Genomic DNA, 26,243 nt, shown 5'->3' with positions numbered 1-26,243 from the left:
GTGAGAATTTGATTAAGTACAACTTTTATGGTAATTTCTAAAGCTTACTGAGGTCCGTTTTTCTGGAAAAGTTGAAGGGTAACAGGGCCTGATAAAATGATTGTAACGTTGGGAGGCATATACTGCGAAACAAAAAGGGTTAAAATTCACCTATCCAAAAAATGGCACATTCCCAGTTTATAGCGTTTGTTTAATAGAAGGAAAGTTTCAACGAAATGAGGGATGAGGCAATAAAGAGGTACCAACCTTTTCTAGCTCTTTTTCCATTTCTGCGGTGCTTCCAAAGGTATTTTTTGTTGTCTCTAGATCCGTTGCCAATTTAGCTTTTTCGTACAGACCTCGCTTAATACGAATGAATGTCAAGTCGGTTATTGCACGGAGTGTAAAATCAGGTACATAACCTCGGACGGTTAGCTCAGATTGACTGATAGTCGATGCCGTTCGAGGGACGTGATTACTAGTAGTCGATTCGACGTTTATCGCGTCTATAAAAAATGACATAGACAGTTACTTCTGAAGAAGGTAAAATTTTAAGCGCAAGGCTTTACTGAAACAGAGCTAATAGCATTTTACACAATTCCTAAAATTGGAATTATTGCCAAAACTCTACAATTTCTAACCAAAATACACATACAAGTCAATATGCTAAACACTTTGCGAAAGATCATCGAAGTAGCCTAGCTCCTAAAGCAAATTCATAAACCATTACAAATACAAAAGCACAAGGCAGAACACTAAAGGTAGAGGAGAGGCATTATCCATCAAGGTTCACCCAAATGATCACCCAAGGATCACCACTGGGGAAATTTTTGAAACGGAGGAATGCATAAGCTCAGACATCAGCCCCTACAATTATGAACATTCTTCTAATCCTTTTGATTAGATCATTTTATGTCTTCTTAGCCATTAGATATATAAAGCATGGTGGTATTGATCAGTTTACTCTTTTCAAAAGGAGGGGGCCTGGAGACACACCCCTTGGTAGGGCATCGGTGAGCTTAAAAAAAAAAAAAAAAAAAAAAAAAAAAAAAAAAAAAAAATCCAAGAAAATCTTTAAATCATCAGGTTATTTGCATGCAGCGTTGGAAATTCAAATGATCCAAAAATAGTTTTAAACTTCTTCCCAGCATGGCCAATTTTTTAATTTCACCTATATGCATACAGGTTTTTCATTGATAATTATTTACATCCTTTTGAACTATTTGGCATATTTGTGTTATTAAATGAATTTTATATAACTATTTCATATGTCTAAGCCCATTAATTAACACATTTTATAAGTATACAATTTTAAAGCAGCAATAGTTCGGCCAGCGATCTGCAGCCTTTTCAACCAAAGAGCCAAAGACGCAAAGACCAAACCATTTTCCGTTTCGCAATTAGTTTCAATGTTAATTGAACATAGTCTATTTCGAGGAAGAATGAAATATAATTTCCGGGAAGATATCAGGAGGTACATTTTTTTTTTGCAGAAAACCTAAACATTCTGGGGATTTCTCCGAAGCACTATTGCTGGCTAACGCTAGCCGGCTTTGTTAAATGTGCTAGTCTTCCCTGTATCACGCATTCCGTACTCGACAAAGGACAACAAGCCTGCGAGTGACTTGCACACCTGTCCGTGAATATTTGTGACAAAGCCAGATTTGTGATCACAATATTTGTGATTTAAGTGACTAAATTGCCACATGCGACTTAAGAGCCGCACGTTGTCAGCCACTGAGTTTGGATAAAATGCAATGGGGTAACATAGGTAAGTTACCTAAGTATAAATTTTTATTTTTATTTAGCTTTGTTCTTTACTAATTTCAAAAACCTTTCGAGAAGGTTAAGCTCGTTCTGAATTTTTCAGACCAGTCGATGCATATTGTTACGTTCCGCTTCAGCTCTAAAGTCGCTGCTGAAAACGAGAAAATACACAGCACCTGTCCAACTCCGTAAAGAACTCGATGTGACCTGAGAACACAAGTGAATTGATCCCATTTATCAAAGTAGAGTTCTATTATATTTGACTAAAAAAATCAATTTACCTTCAGCTAGGGAACTGGACCTAGAGACCTAGTCCATAAAACAATGAGGGAATAAAATTCAAAAAAAAATTATTGCTGATTTTGATTTTAGATGTATTAACCATCAGACAGAAAAAATAGGAACACTTAGGCGCTGTTTATGTGCCTGAATATACGCATTTTTCTTAAGCACGTTCTAGAATGGACTTGGGGGTCAATTGGCTTCTATGAAAAAAGAGTAGCAAAAATTTATTTTTATTTTTTGGAATTAACACTAGTTTTAAGGAATATCGTAGTGATTTAACGTTATAACTTAAATAAAAATGTAACAACTGTAATTTGTCAGATCTACTTCTGAAATTCTTAACTTACGTAACCAATGAAACACATTTGATTTATAAGAAGCATGGAGGTTAAAATTTAAAAACAGCACAAAAAATGAAATTGACAAAAAAGTAACAAAGAACTGTAAACAAAGACATGGGCATTGCATGGTAAAACGATAAAGAGGGAAAAGAAACAAAAATTATTACCTCCAGGAGACCAAAGTAAAGCACCAGTCCCGTAGTATGAGAAAGGCCCAGATTCAAATACCAAGTTTTCCCGTGTAGCCGTAACTTCAACATGGCCTTCTAAAATCAATATAAAATAATCTGCAATCTTGCCCTGAAAATTAGAAACAGAACTGAGACTGAAAAACTTAAGCAAACAAAAGCATTTATTTTTGGAGGAAGGAAATGTTAGCAATAACAAACGCCAAGCTGGTGTCCAAATGACCAGGGGGAATGAAAGATTTTTTTTTTGTTTTTTCAAAGAAAATTGTTAGATCAAAAGTTAAAGGAATTTCCGGGTAAACCTATCACCCAGCCAGTACTGCCAAGTAAAAAAATAAGGCTATAAAACCCTGAAAGTACGCATAAATTCTTTTCATCATTCAAGGATTTAAAGAGCAGAAAAGGACCCGTGCTAAATTCTGAAAATTTATTTAGCAGATAAACAGACAAACGCGTTTCTTTCACCATTTTTGTCATTAAACATGCACATCAATTTAGAAAAACTTTGTTTGAATTAGAACCCTTTTGTTTTGCAATACGTTAGCGCCTTCTTTGACCTTTTTGGCCAACAGTACATACGCTCCATCTCTGACCCCATTTGGTAAACCTTGCTTTGGTTTAAACCCCCTTTGGTTAGGATCGCAGTATGATCTTAAATCAAAACGAACTAAGCATATTTTTTTTTTAACATGATGTTTAAATTTACCACGATGAATACATGAATGACAAATACATAACATATTAAGTAAATATTTTACAACTAGGGATTTCACCAAAAATGATAAATGGGTTTTTGAGATTACTCTAATAAATATAAGGCTAACCGTACAATATAGAAATTCAAAGTCCACAAACATGAAGAACATATTTTACAACCGGTGGACTTGCGGCATCTCTCTAAAATCAGAGTCATGTAAGTGCCCTTGATCTTTACTATTGGAGGGTCCTAGTTAAAGTTCTTAGGCCCGTACCCTCTCCAACATCCCAACTTCTCATATACGTATTATCAATTCAAATTCATATAGGATTTATTAACGGAATGATCTTTAATAATTATTATTTACGAATCATTAAAAAATATTTGAGAGGAAGCATGAGTGTCCAGAAATAAAAACACACCAAGTACAAATCTGACAAACGGTGTTCGATTTCCACCAAAATTGGCTACGAGGGATTCTGAGCCAGCTGAGTAGGATTCTGAGTGAAAACACAAATAATGGAGACGAAAAATAAGAGTAATGCAAGGATTTTCAATTTCCATTTTTAGATAACCCTAAGCAAAGTCCAGGGACACATGTCCCAGCAATCCCCCACACACCGCCTTCAGACATGAAGATGTGTTGTCATGGATCATCCAGGGATTGTTTTGGGAATCGTCCTAATTAATTAAATGTTTATCACTAATATTGTTGCATGACGTTTCAAAGTGAAAACATACTCTGTCCATAAAACCCAGACAGTTGTTTAATTTCAACTAAATTCGGTAATGAACGGTTTTTGAGCTTGCTGATTAAAAATACGAGAAAGCTCCGTGAAGCTATGTATTTGCTTGATAATTAATTAGAAACTTTTATCTGTTATACTATAGCTGGACTAATCAACCCCTTAAATGTTTTTGAGAGCAGATTTAGAAACGTTAGCTAGATATGTTAAAAACAATATCTGTCAATTAAAAGACTAATGATGAAATACTGTCAGGAAATATTTATTTTGAAGTCTTTTTACTCATTACTCAGTCGTTAAAAATGTTGAGAAGCAGCAGAGCCGAAGTTTTCAGCAAAAATTTAACGGAAACAACTGGAGACTTTCTGGAAGTTAATCAATAAGCTTGAACAACAGCCTTGTGAAGAACTATTCTGCCGGGTGTAAGCTTTAAATTGGAACAGATGTAAACCGAATATTCGACCGTACGAAGACCTCTTTTTCCATAGGACGACTTAACTCCAGCTGGCGAAACAAAATTTAAACTCATTTAGAAACAAGTTATAGACAGTAGGATCGAACAGCATTCAATATTATCCTTCGACAGTTTCTTTTAAAAACATCTAGCTGCAACAGAGACACTTACCTGAGTATAAAGCACTGTATACAAATCACTTTTCCCAGCTTGCTTTGGTTTTAATTTTATATGGCGGATGATAGGTGAACATGTGATTATACGTCTCAGAACATTCTTTGAAATCAACTTGAAAGGCTCAATACCTGAAAAGAAATAATACAAACAGTGAGAATTGGCGGCAAAAAACAAAGCTTAAAGAAAAAAAATGAAAACTCTGAATCTATAGATTGTGACTCGGTCACAATCAATCACTTTTGACAATTTTACAAATTCTAATTGATTCAATCAAATAACAGCTAACCTTAGAAAGAAAGAATGAATTGATACAACTTTCAATAAATCTAACATAAAAAAGATAGAAATTATGCTAAATATAAATTTTATATTTACATGCTCTTGTGAAGAGGTAATCCAATAAAAAAAATAATTAATAAGCTTTTGCTAATTTTCACATGAGTATTTGGTATTGGTTATTTTCTTCTTCTCGAAAAATCTGGCCACAAAGACATTTGAGCAAGATATGGCTTCAAACCAGCCCAAAGCCTGTTCCTCTAAGAGACACTGAGACTGTCTACACGCAGGTAGCCAACAACACAAGAAGCTAGTACCATTTAAGTTGCGTAACAACATCAACCTCTACCAACGGATCCGAAGCAAAACGGGGGGGGGGGGCACATGTGACCTAATGGGTCTTAATAACCGATTATTCAACGGGCTTTGTCTTCACATTACCTCATAAGTGAAAAAACATAAACAATCAAGAGAGGAGGGACAGAAGTTGTATTATCCACACAATCTCAGACCGCTAGACCTGAGGAAACGAAAAGGCCGGACGGACTTATTTCATATAAATGTGATAGCGGGTAAAAATATGCCAAAATACGCCTACGCAGCTACGATTGTTTGGCTTCATTTTGGTACATAGTACGCACGATCAAATCAGGTTAAGCTAAAGAACAGGCAAAATACAATAAACACAAAAATTATCAAAAAATCATTAAATTCGATAGTTGAATTAAAAACAAGTAGTTAGGGGCATCAAGCCATGGCTAATTGTAGAAAAAAGCCAAAACAGATAGTCCAAGTGAGAGTGAGGCAAATCTGGCATAAGTTCTTTTTAGGATTGTATAAAAATGATATCATTTCATTTGTTGATACGGGTTTGAACACCCCTCTTTTATCCGTATATGTCTAAACTAAATAAAAGAAAATATCTTGTACAAAGTCCGCCTCCCTCCAAAGAAGCACAGTTGCTTCTTCAGGCACTACCAGTAGATGATCATCCATTAGATGCTTTTAACACAGTAAAAAAAGAAGAAAAAAAAGAGAGAAGCACTGTTGTCTTTTAGTTGGGTACAACAATGTCAACGATGTCTTGGGTAATGTGGGAGACGTCAATATCGCAAGACCAATTACAAAAGGATAAAATGTGAAATAAGTGGAATCAACAATAAAATCAAATGGTTTGTCTAAAACTGCCCTTTAAAAAAAGCAACAATCAAAGGCACTCAATGAGGCATCGACAGAACTGAAACTCAACGAAAGCGAACCTTACAATCCTAAAGCAAGAGAAGTATATGCTAAATAACAGAATTACTGAAGTCAAAGTGTTAAATGATCAAAAGTTTTTCTTGGTTCTTCAAACGCTAGAAGGCTCGCATTTTCCTTTCAGGCGGTGACGGAGATACCTTTGAAATTTCAAACTTCAAACCCCTGTAAAATAAAAAATCTTGGGAATCGAAACTGAAAAAGAAGTCGGTTTTATCTAAATATCCTTTTTAACGCTCATATAAAACTATAGCCACTTAAGGTTTAAGTTCCCTCTGAAACATCCGTTTTTTCCGACAAGCCCCCTCTTGTAACGTGCACTAAAAAGACAAGATACCTTGTATCACCGAAAATATTAAGTTCAGATCTATTCAGTCACCAAACAAGAATTATGAAATTATTATTTTCTTTTTAAGAGAAGAATCAAAACTTCTTTCAAAACAGAAATATTTTCGTATTTTTGCGTGTTATTCATGCTTTTTCAGCATATTTCTTAATATTAAAAAAAAATGCAAAGCAAATTTCAAAAATATAATTTAGGTGGTGGATGAAACGTAACCTCAGTTATCGAACGATACCAAAACTGTCGTTTTATATCAGACATTTTATATAGTATTCGGCCAAAAAGCTTTTCTCGGAAAATTTGTGAATTTTTTTACAGACACATGCCCAAGTCTGTTGAACCAAAAACTACATTAACGGATGAAAATACAAAAAAAGATTTTTAAACCTGATAAAACTGTTAAATAAATTGTATTTTATTATTAACTAAACGATCTCTTGCAGTCAATGCCCGACCTAAATTACATGGCAAATTCATGGGGAAAAGGTAAATCCATGAAAAGAAACGACAATAGAAAGCACGCAAGCATAAATGAATGGCTGTGACAACCTTTCTGAGAGGGTATCTTTCCTTATTTTCCTTTTACCCACGGAGATAAATCCGAATGGTTAAAAATTTTGGCGTAATATTATCAGGTTATCGCAAGAGCTTAAAGCCCATTCACAGATTAAAGATTAAAGCCCATTCACAATGAGATTTTATCAAACCTACCAAAAAATGACACATTAAGGTTTTCTCATATTTTTTTCTCATGGAGAAACCAATTTTGGTGTGTATGTTTCTTCTTTTTTTTTCAAAGTTAGGACAACAAGGATAATGTGAGACGAGGTACTTACTGTTAGATAAAAACTGAAATGCAGCCAATTGCAATTGTGGATTCACGAAAAATATCTGGTCTTTTTTCTGAGCATTAAATGGAAAATCTTCAACGTTCTTAGCCAGAAGTCTTTTCTTGTGTCTGTTGTCTTCTAGAAAATTAAACAAAAATTTGATATATTCTAATCTAAAAAAAATTTGTTCTTAAATTTTATACGCCCTTTCTGCTGTACTTAGCATCAAGAATGTATCTATGTTTTAATTGGTTTCATACTTTTCCATAGTGATTCAGACGAAGTAATAGTTCTTATTACTAGTTAGAAACACAATCTCCTAAATAGGAAGTCAATTTCTTAAATAAGAACTTATCAAGTGTCACTAACAAGATAAGACGCATTGGAAAAGGCTTATGAAATCCAAACTGTATCAGCTCTATATTCTCGTTTTCGTTGATACGCGTACTCAACCAGGGCAGAAGGTACTTTGGGCCTGGGTTCTTACAAAATGAAATTACAGTTTTTCATAAAGTGCCCTGTAGTGTTCATATCAATCAAAAATATTTTTGCTGGCTTTTTTTCCCTCTTCCTGAAATCTTAGCCAGTTAGCCAAATCCGTAACATAATTTCACTAAAAGTGCTATAGGGTCATACTGTGCTCAGTTTAATCAAGAATATTTCACTAGTCACCCCCCTCCCCGAAATATATACAAGTCAGCCAAATCAGCACAATATTTTGACTAATCCACCGCTGTGAAAAATTGTACGTATAAACGGGGATAGAACGCGACCCTTCTTAACTACTCCTAATCCGACACGAAAGCAGCGACTAACCTCACTTCCTACTTTAATCACAGCCCTATTGTTCTCGTACATAGCACTATCCACTTAAATGCACTTATCTGGTATACCATGCAAAGACAGTATCCAATAAAACTTTTCTCACAGTTGAATCAAATGCCTGTTCATAATCTATAAAGCTGAGGACTAAAGAGGTTTGATGATCCAGGGACTTTGCAATTGTTAGTCTAAGAGTAAAAATTTAGTCAACTCACCCTCTTCCATTGTTAAAACCTCACTGTTCTTCTCTTTAAAATTTACCTACACCATATCTTAGTATAATAGGTACTATCATACTAGTTAATTTGCTTCCAACAGATATCAAGCAAATGCCACTGTAATTACCACACTCACTCTTATCACCTTTCAAATTTCAAAGTACATTTACCACGCTATCGACACCTGATGCCTTAGTATTTTCCTGTCGTTTTAGCGCTGTCTCTAACTCCTCCTTGCAAATTAAATCTTTCTCCCTTCGAAATTGTCAAAAAAGTCATTGTTTTCTACATCATATCCAACAAGTTTATCACGGTTCAACACATTCCCGAAGTCTTGTTTAACACGGTTTTTTAACACCGAAGTCTGGTTCCTGACTTTAACTAGGGAAAGTCCAGACTACTTCCATTGAATTTTTCGACATGCCAATACCAGATCTTGCTATTTTGCCGTCTGGCTGGATCTTACAGATTCTCAGTAATTTTATCAGTGAGAAGAAACAAGCACAACGACTCCTCCCAGCTGCGTGATTGCCCGCAGCCATGGTGGCTCCCACGCCCCTTCCCCATCTTGTTAATTGACACTTTAATGTCTGCTCTACTTCCCTAATTTTCCTTTTGTTCTCGCAAGATCTTCTTGTACAAATCTTTTCTCTCTTCTACCGAGCTCAAAGCTGTTTCGTTAACGTTTCTAGCTGCGTTTCTATATTTTCTCCCTAAGACATCTTCTATTACTTCGCAAATTATTTTCCTAAACCTATTTCATCCATCTTTTTCGTTGTCAAATTCCAAACTCTTTACTTTATATTCAAATGTTCTTCTTCTCTAATTCTCAATCTGGAATCTATTGATGTCATAACTAGTCAGAAGATTGTTAATCTTCCTAAATTTCAGCTTTAAACAAACTCTAAACACTACTACATTATGAGTTTTACTTTTAACATCAATACCAGCCCTCCCATATACCCTACTTCCCTATATCCTTCCTGCTAGTCTTTGATTTACAACAACATTATCAATAAGTTCCCATGATGTAAATACCATATTAACTTTCGGGACATTTTATGACGAAATTCCATATTGGTTACAAATAGATTATTGTACCTACAAAGTTGTAGCAGTCTATTACCGTTGCTATTTCCCTTTTCTGCAACAAATTTATATTGGCTAGGATACGACCTATCCCTATTAAAACCTCAACATTAAAATCCTCTAGTAAAAATACCATACTTCTACATGGGATCTTGTCTATTTGTTCCTGTAACTGTATGTAAAATTCATATGATTCACTACCGTTTTTGTCAATCGGTTCTACAGGGGCATATATGACTATCACTGATACCTTGCACTTTGGTCATAAAGTGAGCAAATAGAATTATATTATTAATACCTTCCTAACCTAAGAAAGACTGAAAACCTTCCTTGGGCACTATTGATTCATCAGGAGCTCCACTCCCTGCCTATGTGCCTCATCCTCCCTACCTAAATAAAAAAAAAATTTAATTGTTCTTTCAACGTCGTTAAATTCCACGTCGTAACGGGTCCCACCAACACTTACTTGCTGAAGGATCAGGCATTTTCCCCTCATATTGCATCGGAAATTCAGATTTCGTGGGAATTCGTTTAACCCTAGGCTCCCAGACTCGCGGTAAATTGCACGTAAGGGTCTAATAACGTATTCTCAAGGCTACACAAAGCATTTAAGCCGGCTTAAAACCGGACAGGAAGAAGTCCCGAAAACCCCCAGTCGAACAGAGGCTTTGAGCAAGCTTGTGTCCATCTTGGTCACTACATGGTTTTCCACACTTGGCAACACGCTCCCATCAACAAAAGTCAATGTTCTGCATAAGCAATATTAAGCTTATTACTTACAATTCATTACGTATTTATGCCTCAAAATACCATAACCATAATATGCCCCCCCACGCAACAAAAAAAAAACCTGAAGGATCATCTGAAGGATGAAGGATCATCGTTTATGAGGCTATACTCTCCTTAAGGTTACTCTACAGCACCGTTTTCGATCACGATTCTCGTTAGAAAAATTTTCAGTTCCCACAAAATATCTGAATTTTAGGAAAAAGGTGAGGCGGAAAGTACCTGGTCCTGCTGCGAGTACAAGGAACATCAGGTGAAAGCTACATCTCAGTATCAGTATGACGTCAAGCAAGCAGGGTTTCTCCCTCTGGGATAGGGATGGAGAAAAGAGCTTATGAAAGAATAGAGACCCCTAACCATCTCACAACACTTGAACAGCTCCTCCCTTTTTTATGCCCAGTCCATCTTTGTCAGGGTATTTGCCTGGGAAACTCACAAAATAACTTAAAAAGGAATGTTTAACTACTACATCAAGGTTTTAAAATCGATATGTTGAAGATTTCCTTAAACCGCATATTTGTTGTAATTTTTCTTTTTAGTTAGTAGCACACCCTCGCAAGCGACACCTTTGGTGTGCTATCAATTGATTTTGTTTCTGGTTTTTGAAAATAAATTAATATTACTACTACTAAAAAAATAAAGGTCAAAAGTTCCCAATTATATTGGGGATGTCAATGAACATTTTTTATACATGACAATAATCTAAATAAATCTAAATACGGGACATGCGCGTGCGCGTAAATTTTCCAATTCAGGGCTCTGATCAGCTACATTTTTATGGATACATTTTTATTTCTTTACATTAAAAAAGATTAAAATTTTTAAAAACATCCCTTTCAGCTTAATATCGTTTACAACTGGTAAGCTTTAAATTGTATTTGTGAAATTACTGTAAAAAAAAATAATAAAGAAAAGGATTTTGACTTGACTGGGGTCAGATAATACATTTTGACAGAACACTAAATCAAAATACTAAATTCAGTAGCTCTAGAGAGAATTTCCCAAAACGAGAATAACAAAAAGCGGAAACCGGAATACTTCTACAATCAAGCGACTTAAAATTGAAAACTTCCTCCTTGATGGATTTATGAACCCTACTCTAACTAAATAAAATTCACTTAACTAATTTCTAGCTATTTGCGCCTTATTTGCTTGCTATTTGCGCCTTACTTAAAAACCTTACTATAGGGCTTACAGCTCTAATTAACAGAGTGGGAATATTAAAAAGGCGGGCACATTACAATCTTGAATCGAATGTGACTAATCAACGCTACGATCAATGCTGAACTAGAATCGTCTGATCTTAAGAAAGATGCAATTTAGTACTTGTAAGTCGAGCATCATCACTCTTTGCAATTGGTGCGCTTAGGCTGGAAGCATTGAGCCCACGAGACTAAAAGAAAATTTAAGCCAGATTTAGAATTATAGTTTCGCTGCAAAGAAAACTTTTTGCAATAAAGATTCAACCTATAGACCCTGGAAACTTATAAGGTTAGCAGCTCGAGTAATTTTCAAGCAAGAAAAAAAAACACAATACATCTATACCCAAGGGCTCAATGTTAGATAGGTCCCAGGGCAAAGGTACAGGCAGGGAGCAAGGAGACGGGGTGTTGCCTCTCATTACAGTACAATTTAGAATTTGAAAACACTTTTGAGCTTCTTTTTTCCTATTTCAAGGAATTAGCAACCTAAAGCAATGTCATCTGGAAGTCCATGCTGAAACCCTGAGAGCTTTTGTCTGTCATGATGGAGGCAATGTAGCTTTAATACTTATTTATCTAAAATTAAGGAAAGCAACAGACCACGTCAATTGATTCGTTAAATAAAACTATGAGAAATATAGAGAAAATAGTATCATCATCACGAAAGTTGGACGAATGAAAAGGTATCGAAGAGCTTTATCCAGGGATGAGCTTCCACACACCCTGTAAGCAGAGGTAGTACCTAAAAAACTTCATTACACCGTTTATACAAAAAACAGCTGATAATAGCAAAGACTAGGGCCACAAAATCGGTTAATTCATACTAAAACGACCGCATATATCGTGAGGCTATCACTCTAATATGATTTTTTGCCCTTTGAGAATCATGGTATTGTATTTATCACTAAGGCAATCACAGTACTTCAATATCATAAACAAAACACTTGCCCCAAACGTCAGTTTCGTCTATGATTTCTGATTGGATAAGCTCTTCAATTACATCTTCAAGGGTAACCAGCCCAATGGTTTCATAGAATGGATCACCCTCTCCTTCACTATTCACTCGTTGAACAAACGCCATGTGACCTTTCGAACCTAGAAAAGATATTAAGGCGCATTTTAAACCATCGTAGCAGTCACACGGGTTCCTAGCTTTAACTATATTTTTTTCTCAGTCAAATCATTAGGTAATTGTGCAAAATCGCAAAATCTCACCCTGGAGGGGCGAGAGGTTCAGACATTTTAGTGACTGGTGGCTGAGCTTGTGAAATCCTATAGCAATAATATTATTAAATTATAGTATAGAGACCATCAATGGATCCAACTTCTTTAAGCAAGGTAACGAGGGCGATTTTATATTTTGCTATTAAAACATATACAAGAAAGGGTTAATAGGTTTCAACAAAATTTGGGGGAGCTCAAGAGTAGGTGCAATAGATTACCTCACAGAGACCCTATATCTCTGTCTCTCCTTAAGCTCTTTGCTAAATTTTCATGCCCAAAATCACATATTCTTCGCCTTTATATATCTTTTATTCGCCCACAGCTTGAGTATGCTTACCCGGTGTGGCATTTTGGTCTTTCGGTGGATCAGTCCAATAGTCTAGAAATTATCAAGAAGAGAGCCCTGAGAATTATATACGGTCAGGGCAAAGGGCCTTACATTCTCTTCCTGAAAGAATTCCACCTCTCTACCCTGACAGCCCGTACCAATACCCGTACCAGCTTTGTACCAATTTCTGAAATAATCTGCGTCGTAACCCACGCTTTCAATGTATACTCCCAGCCCCTCGTTGCCCTCCAAAACCCGTTTACCCGATCAAAAGCACAGGTAATCCCGGTTCTAAATTCTATTTATGCAAGAACTGAGCGTTACAGAAAGAGCTTTGTACCAGCGTTCGTTGAAATAATAACTAAATCAAGATTGTAATATATCATGTTAATGTCTCATGTATGTTGTTAATGTGTGTTTTTTTTTTCATTTTTATTTGACAGGCCACTTGGATTCCTCGCTGTGTGTTTTTATAATGTACTTATGTTTTTACTTTGCCCTTATTTTTATTCATTTTACTTATATTACTTACTTTTAATTACATTTTACTTATGTACTTATGTTTGTGTGCTTTTTTACTCATTTTTATTCATGTTGTGAGTTTTTATGTTGTGAGAGTTTGCTTAGTAATAAATTACTATTCTATTCTATATAATCCAACCTCTATGAGGAAAAGCGATGGGGATCTATTGGGAAACCAACAACAGAAGGTTGTCAAATCTCAACCGAACTACATTCTTGTCATCATGTCTTAAAGAAGGCGCCGTCAGATCACAACACGACTTAAGCAAGATATAGCGCCTTGTTGTGTTTTCTGGGAGCTCAGCTGATCCCGTTTCTGTGTGAGGAAGGACAAGGGGTTCGCTAAATCTTTGTCATCACTAAATCTACATGAAGTGAAGGTCAAGTTTTAGACACATTAAATAAGTAGCAAAAACTATTGTCCTAGTTGTCCCTTTTGGGTGTTCATGTGTAATCCAACCTCTTCAGGGTAAGGGGGCCTAATACTAGAACATGTTCTCGGATACTCATTAAATTGGGTGAAAATCATTACATTTCAACTAGTTAAGGGATAAAACTAAGTAAATTTATTTATTTTATTCAATAAAGGAGGAAGCCATAGGCTTGTCGCATATATATTAGCGATATTTTTCCCTGACCAAGACAAGTTTGCTTATCACTATATTAAGTGATCCTGTTTTCCCCCTAACATCTCATTTCCCCGACGTCCTGTTTGATGATTGTTCTGCAAAAATATTTCTTACTACGTAGGTGGACTTTTGTTTGGGGTGAGTCAGTTTTAATAATTTAAAATACTCTTAAATGAATCATTAAAATAGTAATTTTAAATTACCAAACCTTTCAGATACACAGAAATTAAATGTGGTCTGAAAAAAAAAAAAGAAAAACGAAAAAAAAAAAAAAAAACAGATGGAGAAGTGAATTTTATAAGTTCGCATTTTCAGGCGAATTTGAGCGATTTGTCGAGTGAACTTTTCTTTCTTGCGTCAATCACTGGTTCAACTTTTGGTGCGCAATAAAACCAGTCAACGCAATCAACGTAGGCTGTGTACTCCCCCTCCTTGTTCTTGTATACCTTTTTTCTTGTACCTTCATTAATGGACTTGCTGATACAATGGAAAAGCTCACCTTCTTTAAAGTCTCTGAACATAACATCTAAAGTGACATAGTCAAACACAAAATTCAGCTCGCGCTTATACATTTGACAGAAGCGATTGATAGGTACTAAGTCTTCAGGATCTAAAAGAGCCAAATCCTTCGCAAAAAGTATGCCAACTATTTTCTTGGGGTCCCCTTCAGCATATACAGGAACTCTAGAATATCCTAAAAGAAAGACAGAACTAAATTTATATATGCAACACCTATACGACAAGGCGTTTGGTCTTACTCTTTTTAAAATGTCAAATGCTCTTTCAAAATATATCAGTGGACAAGAACTTAATTGATTACTTATTTTATAGATAATTTGCTAAAATAACAAGTTTAAAAATACAGCCAATTTAAGGGCATTAACGGGTATAAATAGCACAAAATCGTGGAAATATAGGCACTTGACATTTCATTTTCATGATGTTCTTATACAATGTCGAATATAAGATATTATCTAGTCAGGCATAATATCATGCATCATTGGGAACACCAGAGTTGTTTATATTTGTGCAAATTTCTTGAAAACTTGCTGAGAAATTTTCAAATGAAGCAGATTATGCGAACTTAGCAGCGATTTAAGCAGAGAAATATTAGAATTACGTGAAACATGAAATGTAAAAACACGCCCATTAACAAATGGACTAGCACAAATTAGTATTTACTATGTAAGAAAATTGTTTAGATTTAACCAAAACGGAAAACTTCTATTTCTTCTTAGCTAAGTACAAGGTTCATTTATTCTGAAGGTTTTCATGAAATCCTTGAGGAACTTACTAAGAAAATTCAAATTCAAAGCGTGCATTCAGGATCTTGCTCAAGCAGTAGTAAAGCTCGTTTTTCGTCCTTGCTCAAATTTTTTCGAAAAAATGCAATACATTGTGTCAAATATGTACAGTTTTAAGTATTTCTTATGTAAATCAATTCATTTCCTCGGCCCTCGTTCGTTACGTTAAACTGTGCCTTTTTGTAAAACATTTTAAGAAAGATTGCTCAAACACAAGGGTTAACGAATTTGAATGAAAAGTATTCTTAAAGACCTTAAAGATCTAAGCGTATAGAACAAGGGTTTAGGAAGTGGCAGTCCTCCTCATATACGGAATAATTTCTGTTTGTTTTGAGTTTTAGATGTTGCTCCTTACTTTCAGCTGATTTTTTCTTTTTTAATAATGTGATCTTCATCTAGAACTAGCGGAAACACCCATAGTAATGCGTTTTCATACCCAGCCCAGCCATAATTAAGATTTCCAACCCTCAGGGATCTGTAATTTTAGATAATAGTAACAGGTTACCTTGAAAAGAAAGCTTTTTTCTTCGTTTTTCAAGATAGGGGTTAAATTCAACCTTTTAGGGTTTTAGACCCTAAAACCCCCCTAACCCACCATGAACAGTCGATTGGATCTGTTAGAATTTGCATTTTCTGGTATTTTTACCCTTTTGGGCAAAAACTAAGTTTTTCTGACACAGTGTGATAAGGAACGCCACTTTGCTGTGGTATGTCAAGAAAGATGGGTGGGAGGGGGGCTAAACATATTCCGTAAACAGTTTTGGGTTGTAAAAAAAAATTTATAGCTAACCGTGAATCCCATTCTCTTGCATTTTGGACCCCCTTTGGGCAAAAATTTGTTTAATGGCACAAAATGGCAGAAAGAGCCGCTCTGCTGGGGTTTGTCAAGATGAGGGATCAAAACCCTTCTGTTTGGTGTTTTAAACCATATAAAATTGATTGGCTATCTTAAGAGTTTTTTTGCTCTAGGAAATGGCATTTGGCGGCACAAAATGGCAGACAATGCAAAAAAACTTTAACAACGGCTACATTCGATTACACCCTCCTCTGGGATACGGCATTGGTTACAGCTATTAATGCAACCGATATGAACAAAAATAGGCTGAGACATGGCAAGAAAACACCAAACCTTAGAATTCTCTTATTTGAAACAATTTGTTGGTTCTCCTTAGCCTTACTACTTATTAGAAGAATAAATTATGTTTTATTCCACACAGAATTTTTTCCTTTGGTGTCCTATATTATCGTTCCAGTTTTCAAGTCTAGAAGCAAATTTAATTTCAATTAACATATTAGAAAGATTTAGAAAATTAGAAAACTAGTTTAAATTTTTCTTAAAAACTGTCCCTTTTTTTATGGCAATGAATCCAAAAAGGGCGATTTGTAGGTTCTGTTGTGGAAATAGGTTACAGTATATATTTCCGTCATAGTATATTGCGGATTTGTTTGGGAAACCCTCTTATTCTATAAGACCCTTGGGAAATATTCCTATAAAACCCTGTGTTATTAAGAAAGCGTCATTCCGATTCATTTCTTACTTTCGACGTTGAATTAGGAAATTGTGTTAAATTTAGTACTAACAAAAAAATAACTAAAAGTTATCTTTTAAAGAAAATTAGAATATAAAAAAACGTTTATCTCCCATGTAATTTGTCTAATGCAATTTGTCAACTGCCGTAATTTGTCAACTTCGATTTGTCAACATGTAATTTGTCAACTGCCGTATCTTGAGATTTTCTTTTAATTACTCTAATAATTGTTTTGTATACTTCAGGTATTTTTCTTTTTATTAGTTAAGTAAAGTTAAAATACCAGAAAAAAAACATTGTTCGACAAACAGCGTGAATTACAGTCCGTTCCCCAGGGTTTACGTAGGACCTTGTCATCCCCAAAGGCATAGTTATTGGACACCGATTAGGTCGAATCGAATGACTATCATACAATTTTGCTCTCTCTCGAGGAAAATGGCATGGGATGGGTGCTAGCTGCCTTTTAATCTTTTTGGTCAGTTAAAAAGGGCACTAAAACTTTTCAGTTCCATTCGAATGATCCCTCTATCAATCTTCTAGGACCATTAAATCCGTGGTTTTTCTTCTGGCAAAAAAGACAAAATTCCAATTTTTGGTAAATATGAGCTTGAAACCTGTACAGAAGGGTACTCACGTATGCTGAATTTGATAGTGTGATTCTCATTAAGATCGCTTGACTGTTTGGGGTTTCCTCCCTTTTTCAAAAATCAGACAAGTAATATCAAGCTCGTAACCTTTGATGGGTAAAATGAAATATAACGAATTTATACATTTTGAATCAGCATAAAAGCCAATTTTTTTGATGTATCAATTGTTATCAAAATTCCGTTTTTTAGATTTTCGGTTACTATAGGCCCGAGTCCTTTCTTATTTACGGTACGTTACCGCAAACTGTTTGTTAATAGTACCATGAATCAGTGTCAAGTGTGAATTCTTCTACGTTTGAGAATTTATTTAAAAACGTGTCTTTTTAGTCTTCGGTTAGTATAGGCTGTGGTTCACTCTTTACAAGGTTGCATCTATTGCTGCAATCATGACTACAAAATTACATGGAAGGATCGCAATTTAAAAATACTAATTAACACTAATAAAGCTAACCCGTATTTAAAAACCGGCCTATATCTTCCTTCCCTTAAAAGATTTCGGACAAAATAAAGGGTTTAGACGTTTTAACCCCAGGCACAGGTATTAAACCGATCGACCCCGAATACTGAACACACTTTTCGAGAACGAAAGAATTTGAAATAATTGCTACCTTTTCGGCAAAGCAGCTCAAAAGTATACGTTTGAAAGGATGCTCCCTTGTACAATCTGAGGCAAGATTCATTTGCAAAACCGATTAACTGCATAAAACAAACAGTAAAAAAAAAATAATAATGAAAAGAACACATACTGGTGGTACTGATCATACTATAAATCCCTTAGATTTCCACCAAGATATTGTAATTTAACCCTAAGCTTGGGATCTTGGAAAAAATATTTATATCAAACTTTCCTTTTAAAAAGTGTACTAAGTGCATATATTACCATTTTTCAGGAATTTTGGAGTTTCCCAGACCTTCAGAATTTTCCGCAAGTGAATCTTGGGGTATTTTTGAAGTCTCAGCGATAGCCTTGTGTGTGAGTATAAATTACAAGTTAAATTGTATTTTAATAGAGTTAGCAAAATTACCATGTTTTGTTTTTTACACTTCACGTGCTTCGTCTATTCTAATTTAGAATACCGTTTAATAGATAAAACTTATAATACTGTTTAATAGATAGAACACCGAAATTTACATCCCTGCTGCAACACCAAAGACACAGGCTTTGTCCTTTAGCGTTTTGTCCAGCATTTTGCCTTTTTCTTAATGTTGTCGTTAGATGAGTTTCCAGTAAATTAATTTAATAACTTGGCATTCCCAGTGGCTACGCAGTTAATGCAAAAAAAAAATATAAGTAAAAAAAAAATATTCAAAAACCTAAAAAATTAAAATAGTGCCTTCTGGCTAGTTTAAAATCCGACACAGTTAACCCTAAAAGGACCAACTTAATAATGTAAGTCGTTCTTGAGAATATTGCTGTGTCATCCTTTTTATAATCTACATGCTTATAGTTCGTTATGATTTTGTTCAACATCCGCCTAAATATTCCTTGAAAGCTTCACCTTAATACACTCGGCTTGCAGAGTAGCAATAGTTTTAGTAGCAGCAGTAGCATTAGTAGCAGTATGCACATAAGACCTTTGGTTTCCTTCGATTTCCCCCCGCAACACACGCTGAAAGTGTCAACTTAATTTCATAAACCGTTCCCGAAGCATTGCTGATACGTCCTCTTGAGAACCTGTATGGACAAAGTGTGTTCCGATTTAGTTCAATACAATTTCAATATTCTCAAAATTTTTCGCCTTGATCCCCTTAACTTTAAGAACAGCAGTAGCAGTTCCAGTATTAATAGTGGTAGCAGTAGTAGTAGCAGCAGTAAAATTAAAAGTGGTAGTTGTAGCTTTAGTATCAGTAGTAGCAGTGGCAGTGCAAAATAGCAGTAGTTGTAGCAGTAGTATGAGTAGAAGCATAAGCATTAGTATGCAAATATTGTCTTTTGGTTAGTTCCACATCACCTACAGCAAACCCTCTAGATTTCAACTTCAAATAAAACTGTTACTAAAATATTACTGATACGCCCCTTTGACAACCTGCATGCAGACGGCGTGTTTTGATTCAGTTCACTTTCCCCTGAAAATTCCCTGAATATTCCCTGAAAATTTCATCTTCATACCCTTAGGCATAGTTGTAATAGTAGTCATAGTAGTAGTATTAGCAGTACTAGTAGTAGTATTAATAGTAATAAAACAAGTACTAGTAGCAGCAGCAGTATTAACATATTGCATTTTGGTCAATTGATTTTCCCTTTTAAGCATTCTCCAAAAATTTCAAATTAAACCCCAAATCCATTCTTTAGACACGCCCTTTTGATAATCTGCATGTACAAAGTGTATTTTGGTTAAGTTCCTCTTAATATTCCTCTTAATTTTCTCTCAAATTTTTACCTTCATACAATTGGCCTCAATAGTATAAGTATCATAGTAGAAGTGGTGGTAGTAAGGGAGGTAGTAGCAGCAGTAGTGTTGTATTAGTAGTAACAGTAGTAGCAGAAGCATTAATAGCAGTATTAGTATTTAGATGCTATCTTTTAGTCAGTTGAACACCCCCCCCCCCCCTGATGATATCCCAGAAGTTTCATCTTTATACGGTAAGCCGTTCCAAAAATATTGCAGATGTGCCTTTTTGATGACCTTTTCATCTTAATACTATTAGCCTTACAAGTAGTTGTAATTGAAGTAGTAGCTGGAGCAGTTCAGTGACAGTAGCAGTAGTGTTAGTAGTAGCATGAACATATTACCTTTTGGTCAAATCATCTTCCCCTTAAAGCATTTGTTGAAAGTTCCAATTTAATATCCAAATCCATTCCTGAGATACGCCCTTTTGACAATCTGAATGCACATAGTGTGTTGTGATTTAGTTCAAATTCCCCATCAATATTCAGTCAAGTTTTCACCTTCATACGCGCAGCCTTAATAGTACTAATGTCATAGTAGTACTGGTAGTAGTAGGAGCAGTAGTAGCAGTAATAGTTTTGCATTAGTAGTAGTAGTAATAGTAGTAGCCGCAGCATTAATAGCCGTAGTAGCAGGTACATATTGCCTTTTGGTCAGTTAAACATCTCCCTCATAATGCCGCAGAAGTTACATCTTGATACAGTAAGCCGTTCCAAAAAGAATATTGATGAAACGCCAGTATTAGCAATCTGTATGCACATAGTATGTTTTGATTTAGTTCAACTTTCTCCTCAACGTTTCCTCAGACGTTAATTTCAGTTATCCTCAGCCTTTGTGGTACTCGCTACAGAAACAGTTGCTTTAGTGGTAGTAGTAGTAGTAGCAGCAGTAGTAGCAATAGTAGCGTGCAAATATTGTCTGTTTGGTCAAATGATCATCTGCCGTATCATTTCCTGAAAGTTTCCAAATTAATATACTCAGTCATTCCGGAGTTACACCCTTTTGGCAACCCCTATGCACATAACGTGTTTTTATTGAGTCCAACCCTCCCCAAAACATTCTCTGAAAGGCTCGCCTGAATTCACTTCGTCATTTTGGAAATTAAAGGTCAAACATGCCCACCTGTCTCAACAACATATACTATATGTCAATGATGGACGAATTGCCTAATTTACAGCCCTTGTCCCGAAGACTGTGGGGGTGGAGTGACATCCCAAAGACATAATTACTGGAACTTTCAACAATGCTGAACAAAATAGCTGTCTCAAAATTTTGAATGGGTTGTTTTGGGAAATGAAGGGCGTGGACCTATCACTTTTGACTCTTAAAAAGGCACTAGAACTTTTAGTTTTCAATCGAATGAGCCCTTCTGAACTTAATAAGACCACCCCTTTCATAAAAATCTTATATGTTAATAATGGGGAACTAGTAAAACTTATAAACCTGTGGTCACCCCCACAGATATAGGCTAATTACTGGAACTTCCAACCATGCTGAACAAAATGGCTATCTCCAAATTTTGACTAGACACTTTAGAAAAAATGAGGGGCGTTTGGGGGGGGGGGGGGTTGTCCTCCATTCATTTTTTACTCTTGCAAAGGGTGCTAGAATTTTCAATTTTCAATCAAATGAGCTCCTTTCGAAGTTTCTGAGACAACTCCTTCTCTACGAAGTGCCTTGGTCAGAAAAAAAAATATAATAAATAAATAAATTATACATTTTGCCCACACAATGATTCATTTATTTATTATTGGTTTTTACACGGGTTTTACTGGCTAGGAAAACCCCTCCCTTTATGCTTTTTTAGTGACACCAGAGATTTAATAGTTTTATCAGAGTCCTGGACGCAACAATTTGAAGAGACAATAGAAATCTGATAAATAGAATGATTTTGGCCTCAATAGTGATACAGGCAAAGCTCAAATTAACGACATCTGAAAATGTATATTAAAATGGTCCTCAATTAGGCCCAAACCTTGTTCAGCTTTCAGAACTCACCCACCACCCCACCCCAATAAGGAATCAATGCAACACAGCTAAGCAAGCTTCCTTCAAAATCGAAGCCGTACAGAGGTAATTCAGAGTTTTGTGTTTTTCAGTTTTCAGATAAATGAATACAGTTTTATCTCTATTAGCGTTTTCATTTGAATTTCACCGGCAACATATTCAAATTCAAACAAGCCTGACGACGGCGGAAGAAAAAAAGAAATTGGATATTTGAAATAAATTATTTTATTGATATCCTTTTTCATCCTCGGTGATCGGAATTAAGCCTTTATTATCATCTCTTTTGGGAAGTAGTTTATTGCTTTTTCCTTTAAGTTTATTGTGGGTAGGATTTGTTTTGTAATTTTTCTTTCCTTAACTGTATGTATCCTAGCTCTTCTAGCCCCCTCAGAGAAGGGGGTTAACCATCAAATTGTTATTCAGAAGCTGACATCCCCATAGCTGCCAATGCCATTGCTGTATCTTCAATCTCTAGTGATGACAGCCATAATGACACCATGATAACAGTCTCAGAGTCCCCAAAACCGAAAAATGATTCCCAGCTCAATGATGATTTTCTGACAGTTATTAGAAAACAGAAACGCCAAAAGCCCTCCACAAGCCCTCCTGAAATAACAGAAATCCCTAACTCAGTTTCAGCTATGGAATTGAAGAACAAACCAATCATTTTTTTCACCATTACAGTAAAAGACCAAGTGTTTACCACCAAAAACATTTCTAACGTTAGAATGAATCTATTCAAATCTTTAAGATGTAGTTTAGGTGTGAATGTTAATAGAAATGGCTCTCTTACAGTTATGTTCCAAGACAGAAAGAAAGCCTGCAAAGCTCGTAACAAAAAAAGAATTGGCAATACACCAGTTACCTATGAATAGTGGACTCCATCTATAAAAAACACACAGAAAGTAGTTATGTATAATGTCCCGATCGAACTATTAACTGAAGACCTGAAAGATAGTCTCATGAATAATAAGGGAGAAATGCTGGAGATCCTGGAAGTCCATAGAATGGGCAAGCAAGATGCTAATGGCTACTAAACAGTAAAAGTGTCCTTTTTATCTTACCAGTAAGGACCCAGTTTGACTAATTGTTCTTTTTTGGTCAACCTAAAGCTTACAAATCTTACCAAGAAAAGTCTATTCAATGCCCAAATTTTTTTAAGCTTTGTCACTCATCTAAGTACTGCTCTTCCTCTGATACGATCTGCCCCACTTGCCTTTGTAATCACCCTGTTTCTAGTGAAATTAGATGTTCTATAGCTCCTAAATGGATCAACTGTGGAGGTGACCACCATTCTACAAATCGTAATTTGTGTCCTAAATATATCCAACGGGCCATAAGTTTTAAGGAAAGCCCATCAAGGAAATGTCGTATCTCCTATAGCTACTATGGAGCTTGCTAAGCTTTCCAAAGGACCATCATCTCCAAGAATTAATGAGGCTAAGAAAGCAACCTCAATCCTTTTACCCAACCCTTGGCCATGCACTCCCAAAAATAACCAAAATCAGGCTTAGTTATCTCCAATTGAGGTATCCATCCCTCAGCAGGGTATTGATCTCCCTAATGTAATCAAAGCAAGTCCATCCCTCCAAAATCCTAGATTTAGTCAGAAATCATGGGCTGCAAGAGTGGCAGCATCACCTAATATATCCACTCAAGCAAACACTGCAAAAAATAGAGATGGTCCTTATATGACAAAACTAATCAAATATAGCTTCAGTGGATCAAATCATCCAATCAAATTTGCCTAAAGCCCTAAAAGCTACTTTAACTAAAGATATTGCTAAATACTACTTTTCTAATTATATCTTTGATGAGATAGGAAAGGACGTATCTTCAATTCTCACCAAATATAGAGCATGTCACCTATTCAACTCAACCCAGCGCAACTAAACTGTAGATCCTACAGTGGAATTGTATCTCTCTTAATTCAAATAAACTTGGTGATCTCATTCATTATGCATCTAAGTATAAAATTGATATTATCGGTCTACAAGAGACCAATCTTCATCAGTCTAAGAAAATTAAAATACCTGGCTACAAGTGCTACAGGAATGCCAGATCTACCAATAGAAAGGGAGGAGGAGTTGCCATCTTTGTTCGTGATTCAATCCCTCATTCCCCTCAGCCATTAAATCTTTACAGGGATGAAATTGATAACGTAGGTATTATACTTAACCTGGCTAATGGTAGTCATCTTATCATTGTATAATCCATGTGGAAACAATGATATCCAAAAGGTTTTGGATTCTGAACTTTTAGGAAATAATTCTTTTATCTTTGGTGATTTCAATGCACATAGCCCACTTTGGGAACAAATAGCTTATAGTAACAAAGCAGGAAGAGGGATTGAGAATATTCTGTCCAATATTCGAGATACCTTGATGTTCACTCCATTCAATTTTCAAATCCGGTATAATATTTGATCTAATACTTTCTCTACTATTGACTTGCTACTTCGTCCATCTTTATATTATGATCAAGTTCAGATGATAAAGGTTCCCTCTCTGCAATCTGATCATTCTGCAATTCTAACATTAATTCGAAATGTATGCTTATTCTCCCAAACCCCACATAGCAACTTTTAACAACTCCAAAGTGAATTGGCCTGAGTTTCGGGAAATTTTGAAGGAAGCTGATTTTTGCTTTTTATCAAATAATTCTGATATTAATGCTACTGAGTCCAATATGAAATCCATTCTGTTAGTCAGCTAAATCTTCCATACCCATGACTAAGCCAGTTTCTTATAAGGGTTCCAAGAGACCCAAGAATTGGTGGAATGAGATATAAGTCGAGTATTACTAAGTCAGATCACATATAGATGCCCAGAGGGTCAATTCTTACCCATTTTTACCACACGTCCTTTATGGCAAAGATTTTACATAAAGAAGAACACATGGTACAAGAATAGTTTTTAAAGAAAGCCATAGTCTGTACTCCTTATTCCGGAACCAATTATTGCTGAGGTTTCCGTTTTAGTCCCGAGTAACTCCGAGATACAGTTATACAATACAACAAATGGCCAACCAAACATAGGGAATATAATTGCTTTCCGGATAATCTTTGTCTTAAATTTTTAATACAGTAGAGCCAGGTGACAATATCTCTCAGAATCTCTGAAAGTTTCATTGACCTAGATCAACTAACTTATCTTTAAAGTATTGAAGAAAGTTTATCCAGAAAGCGATTGTTTATCATATACTTAAAGAATAAAAAGTCATTCGCGAATCTTGCGGTATTTATTACGCGGAGTATGTATTTTGAAATGCATAAGCTGTATTGCATAGATGGCGTAACAGTGAGCCGTACTATAATTAAGAAAAAAACAAACATAATAGCAACAAAATTGACAATACATTAACGTAATACCCTTCTTTTCCTCTCCTTTCTTTTTTGTACACTCCCCTTCCCCTTTTTTTAATTATGTTACCGTTAATTTTCTTCTTGTTTTTTACTTTTTAATTATAACATAATTGTATGGGTTTTAACCCCAATTCTATGTATTTATTCTCACTTTTGACGCTTTTCTAAACCAGCCTAACTTACCTTGATGGACGATTTCAGTAATTGTTTCAAAGTCTAATATAGCACTTTCAGACAACATAAAAATGTTTTCTATTTTTGTCATCACATCCGCCACAGTCTTCTTTTTCATTTCTAAAGCCCCCGCAATAATGTTTACTTCCTCTTTCTCGAGTCCGTGGTAATTCTCTGTTACCTGAAAAATTAGATAAAAGAATTTAATCTAAAGCCCACACCAGAAAAAAAGTTGTTAAAACTAAACAAAAATTAATGAAGAATTAAATGCTATTAATGGGATGAAATTACGACCACAAAGGAAGTAATTTGAAACTATTTTTAGTGCTTTTTCGGTATTAAAATATGTGGAATTTATTACTATTCGATGACAACTGTTCAGTTTTTATTCTAGACGATTCTTTTTTTTTTCCGACCTAGTGGTAGTTCCCTATTAACTGTACTATCAGATAGCAGAATTTAGCTAGAATTCTGTACCAAAAAGTTGTTAGAATTAAAAAAAATTAAGTAACAAATTAAATACAATTAATTGGATTAAATAAAAAGCCCAGAAGTAGCAACTCATAACTATTTTCAGTTCTTTTTTAATAAATAAGTCCATGAATTTATTGTTAATCTATTACGATTATCTAGTTTTTATTCACATTTTAGTCTTTTTTTTGGGACCC

At 35.3% G+C, this 26,243-nt stretch overlaps 1 protein-coding gene across 1 annotated transcript in view; it reads right to left on the bottom strand.

Annotated features, from left to right (window-relative positions):
- LOC148953021 (unextended protein-like) overlaps window positions 1-26,243 on the bottom strand; it is a 122,294-nt gene that overhangs the window by 17,678 nt on the left and 78,373 nt on the right. The window contains exons 5-11 of the mRNA XM_089087848.1: window positions 25,585-25,756; window positions 14,660-14,854; window positions 12,406-12,552; window positions 7,347-7,478; window positions 4,629-4,762; window positions 2,540-2,672; window positions 247-485 (exon numbers count right to left, since the gene is read on the bottom strand). Coding sequence (XP_088943974.1) covers window positions 247-485; window positions 2,540-2,672; window positions 4,629-4,762; window positions 7,347-7,478; window positions 12,406-12,552; window positions 14,660-14,854; window positions 25,585-25,756 — 1,152 coding nt within the window. The remainder of the gene's footprint in view (window positions 1-246; window positions 486-2,539; window positions 2,673-4,628; window positions 4,763-7,346; window positions 7,479-12,405; window positions 12,553-14,659; window positions 14,855-25,584; window positions 25,757-26,243) is intronic.

The sequence above is a fragment of the Artemia sp. Qi Xiang Cuo genome, chromosome 4, assembly GCF_049724085.1.
Source record: "Artemia sp. Qi Xiang Cuo chromosome 4, ASM4972408v1, whole genome shotgun sequence".
In the NCBI taxonomy this organism is placed as follows: Eukaryota; Metazoa; Arthropoda; class Branchiopoda; order Anostraca; family Artemiidae; genus Artemia; species Artemia sp. Qi Xiang Cuo.
This window is presented reverse-complemented; position numbering and strand designations above follow the sequence as displayed.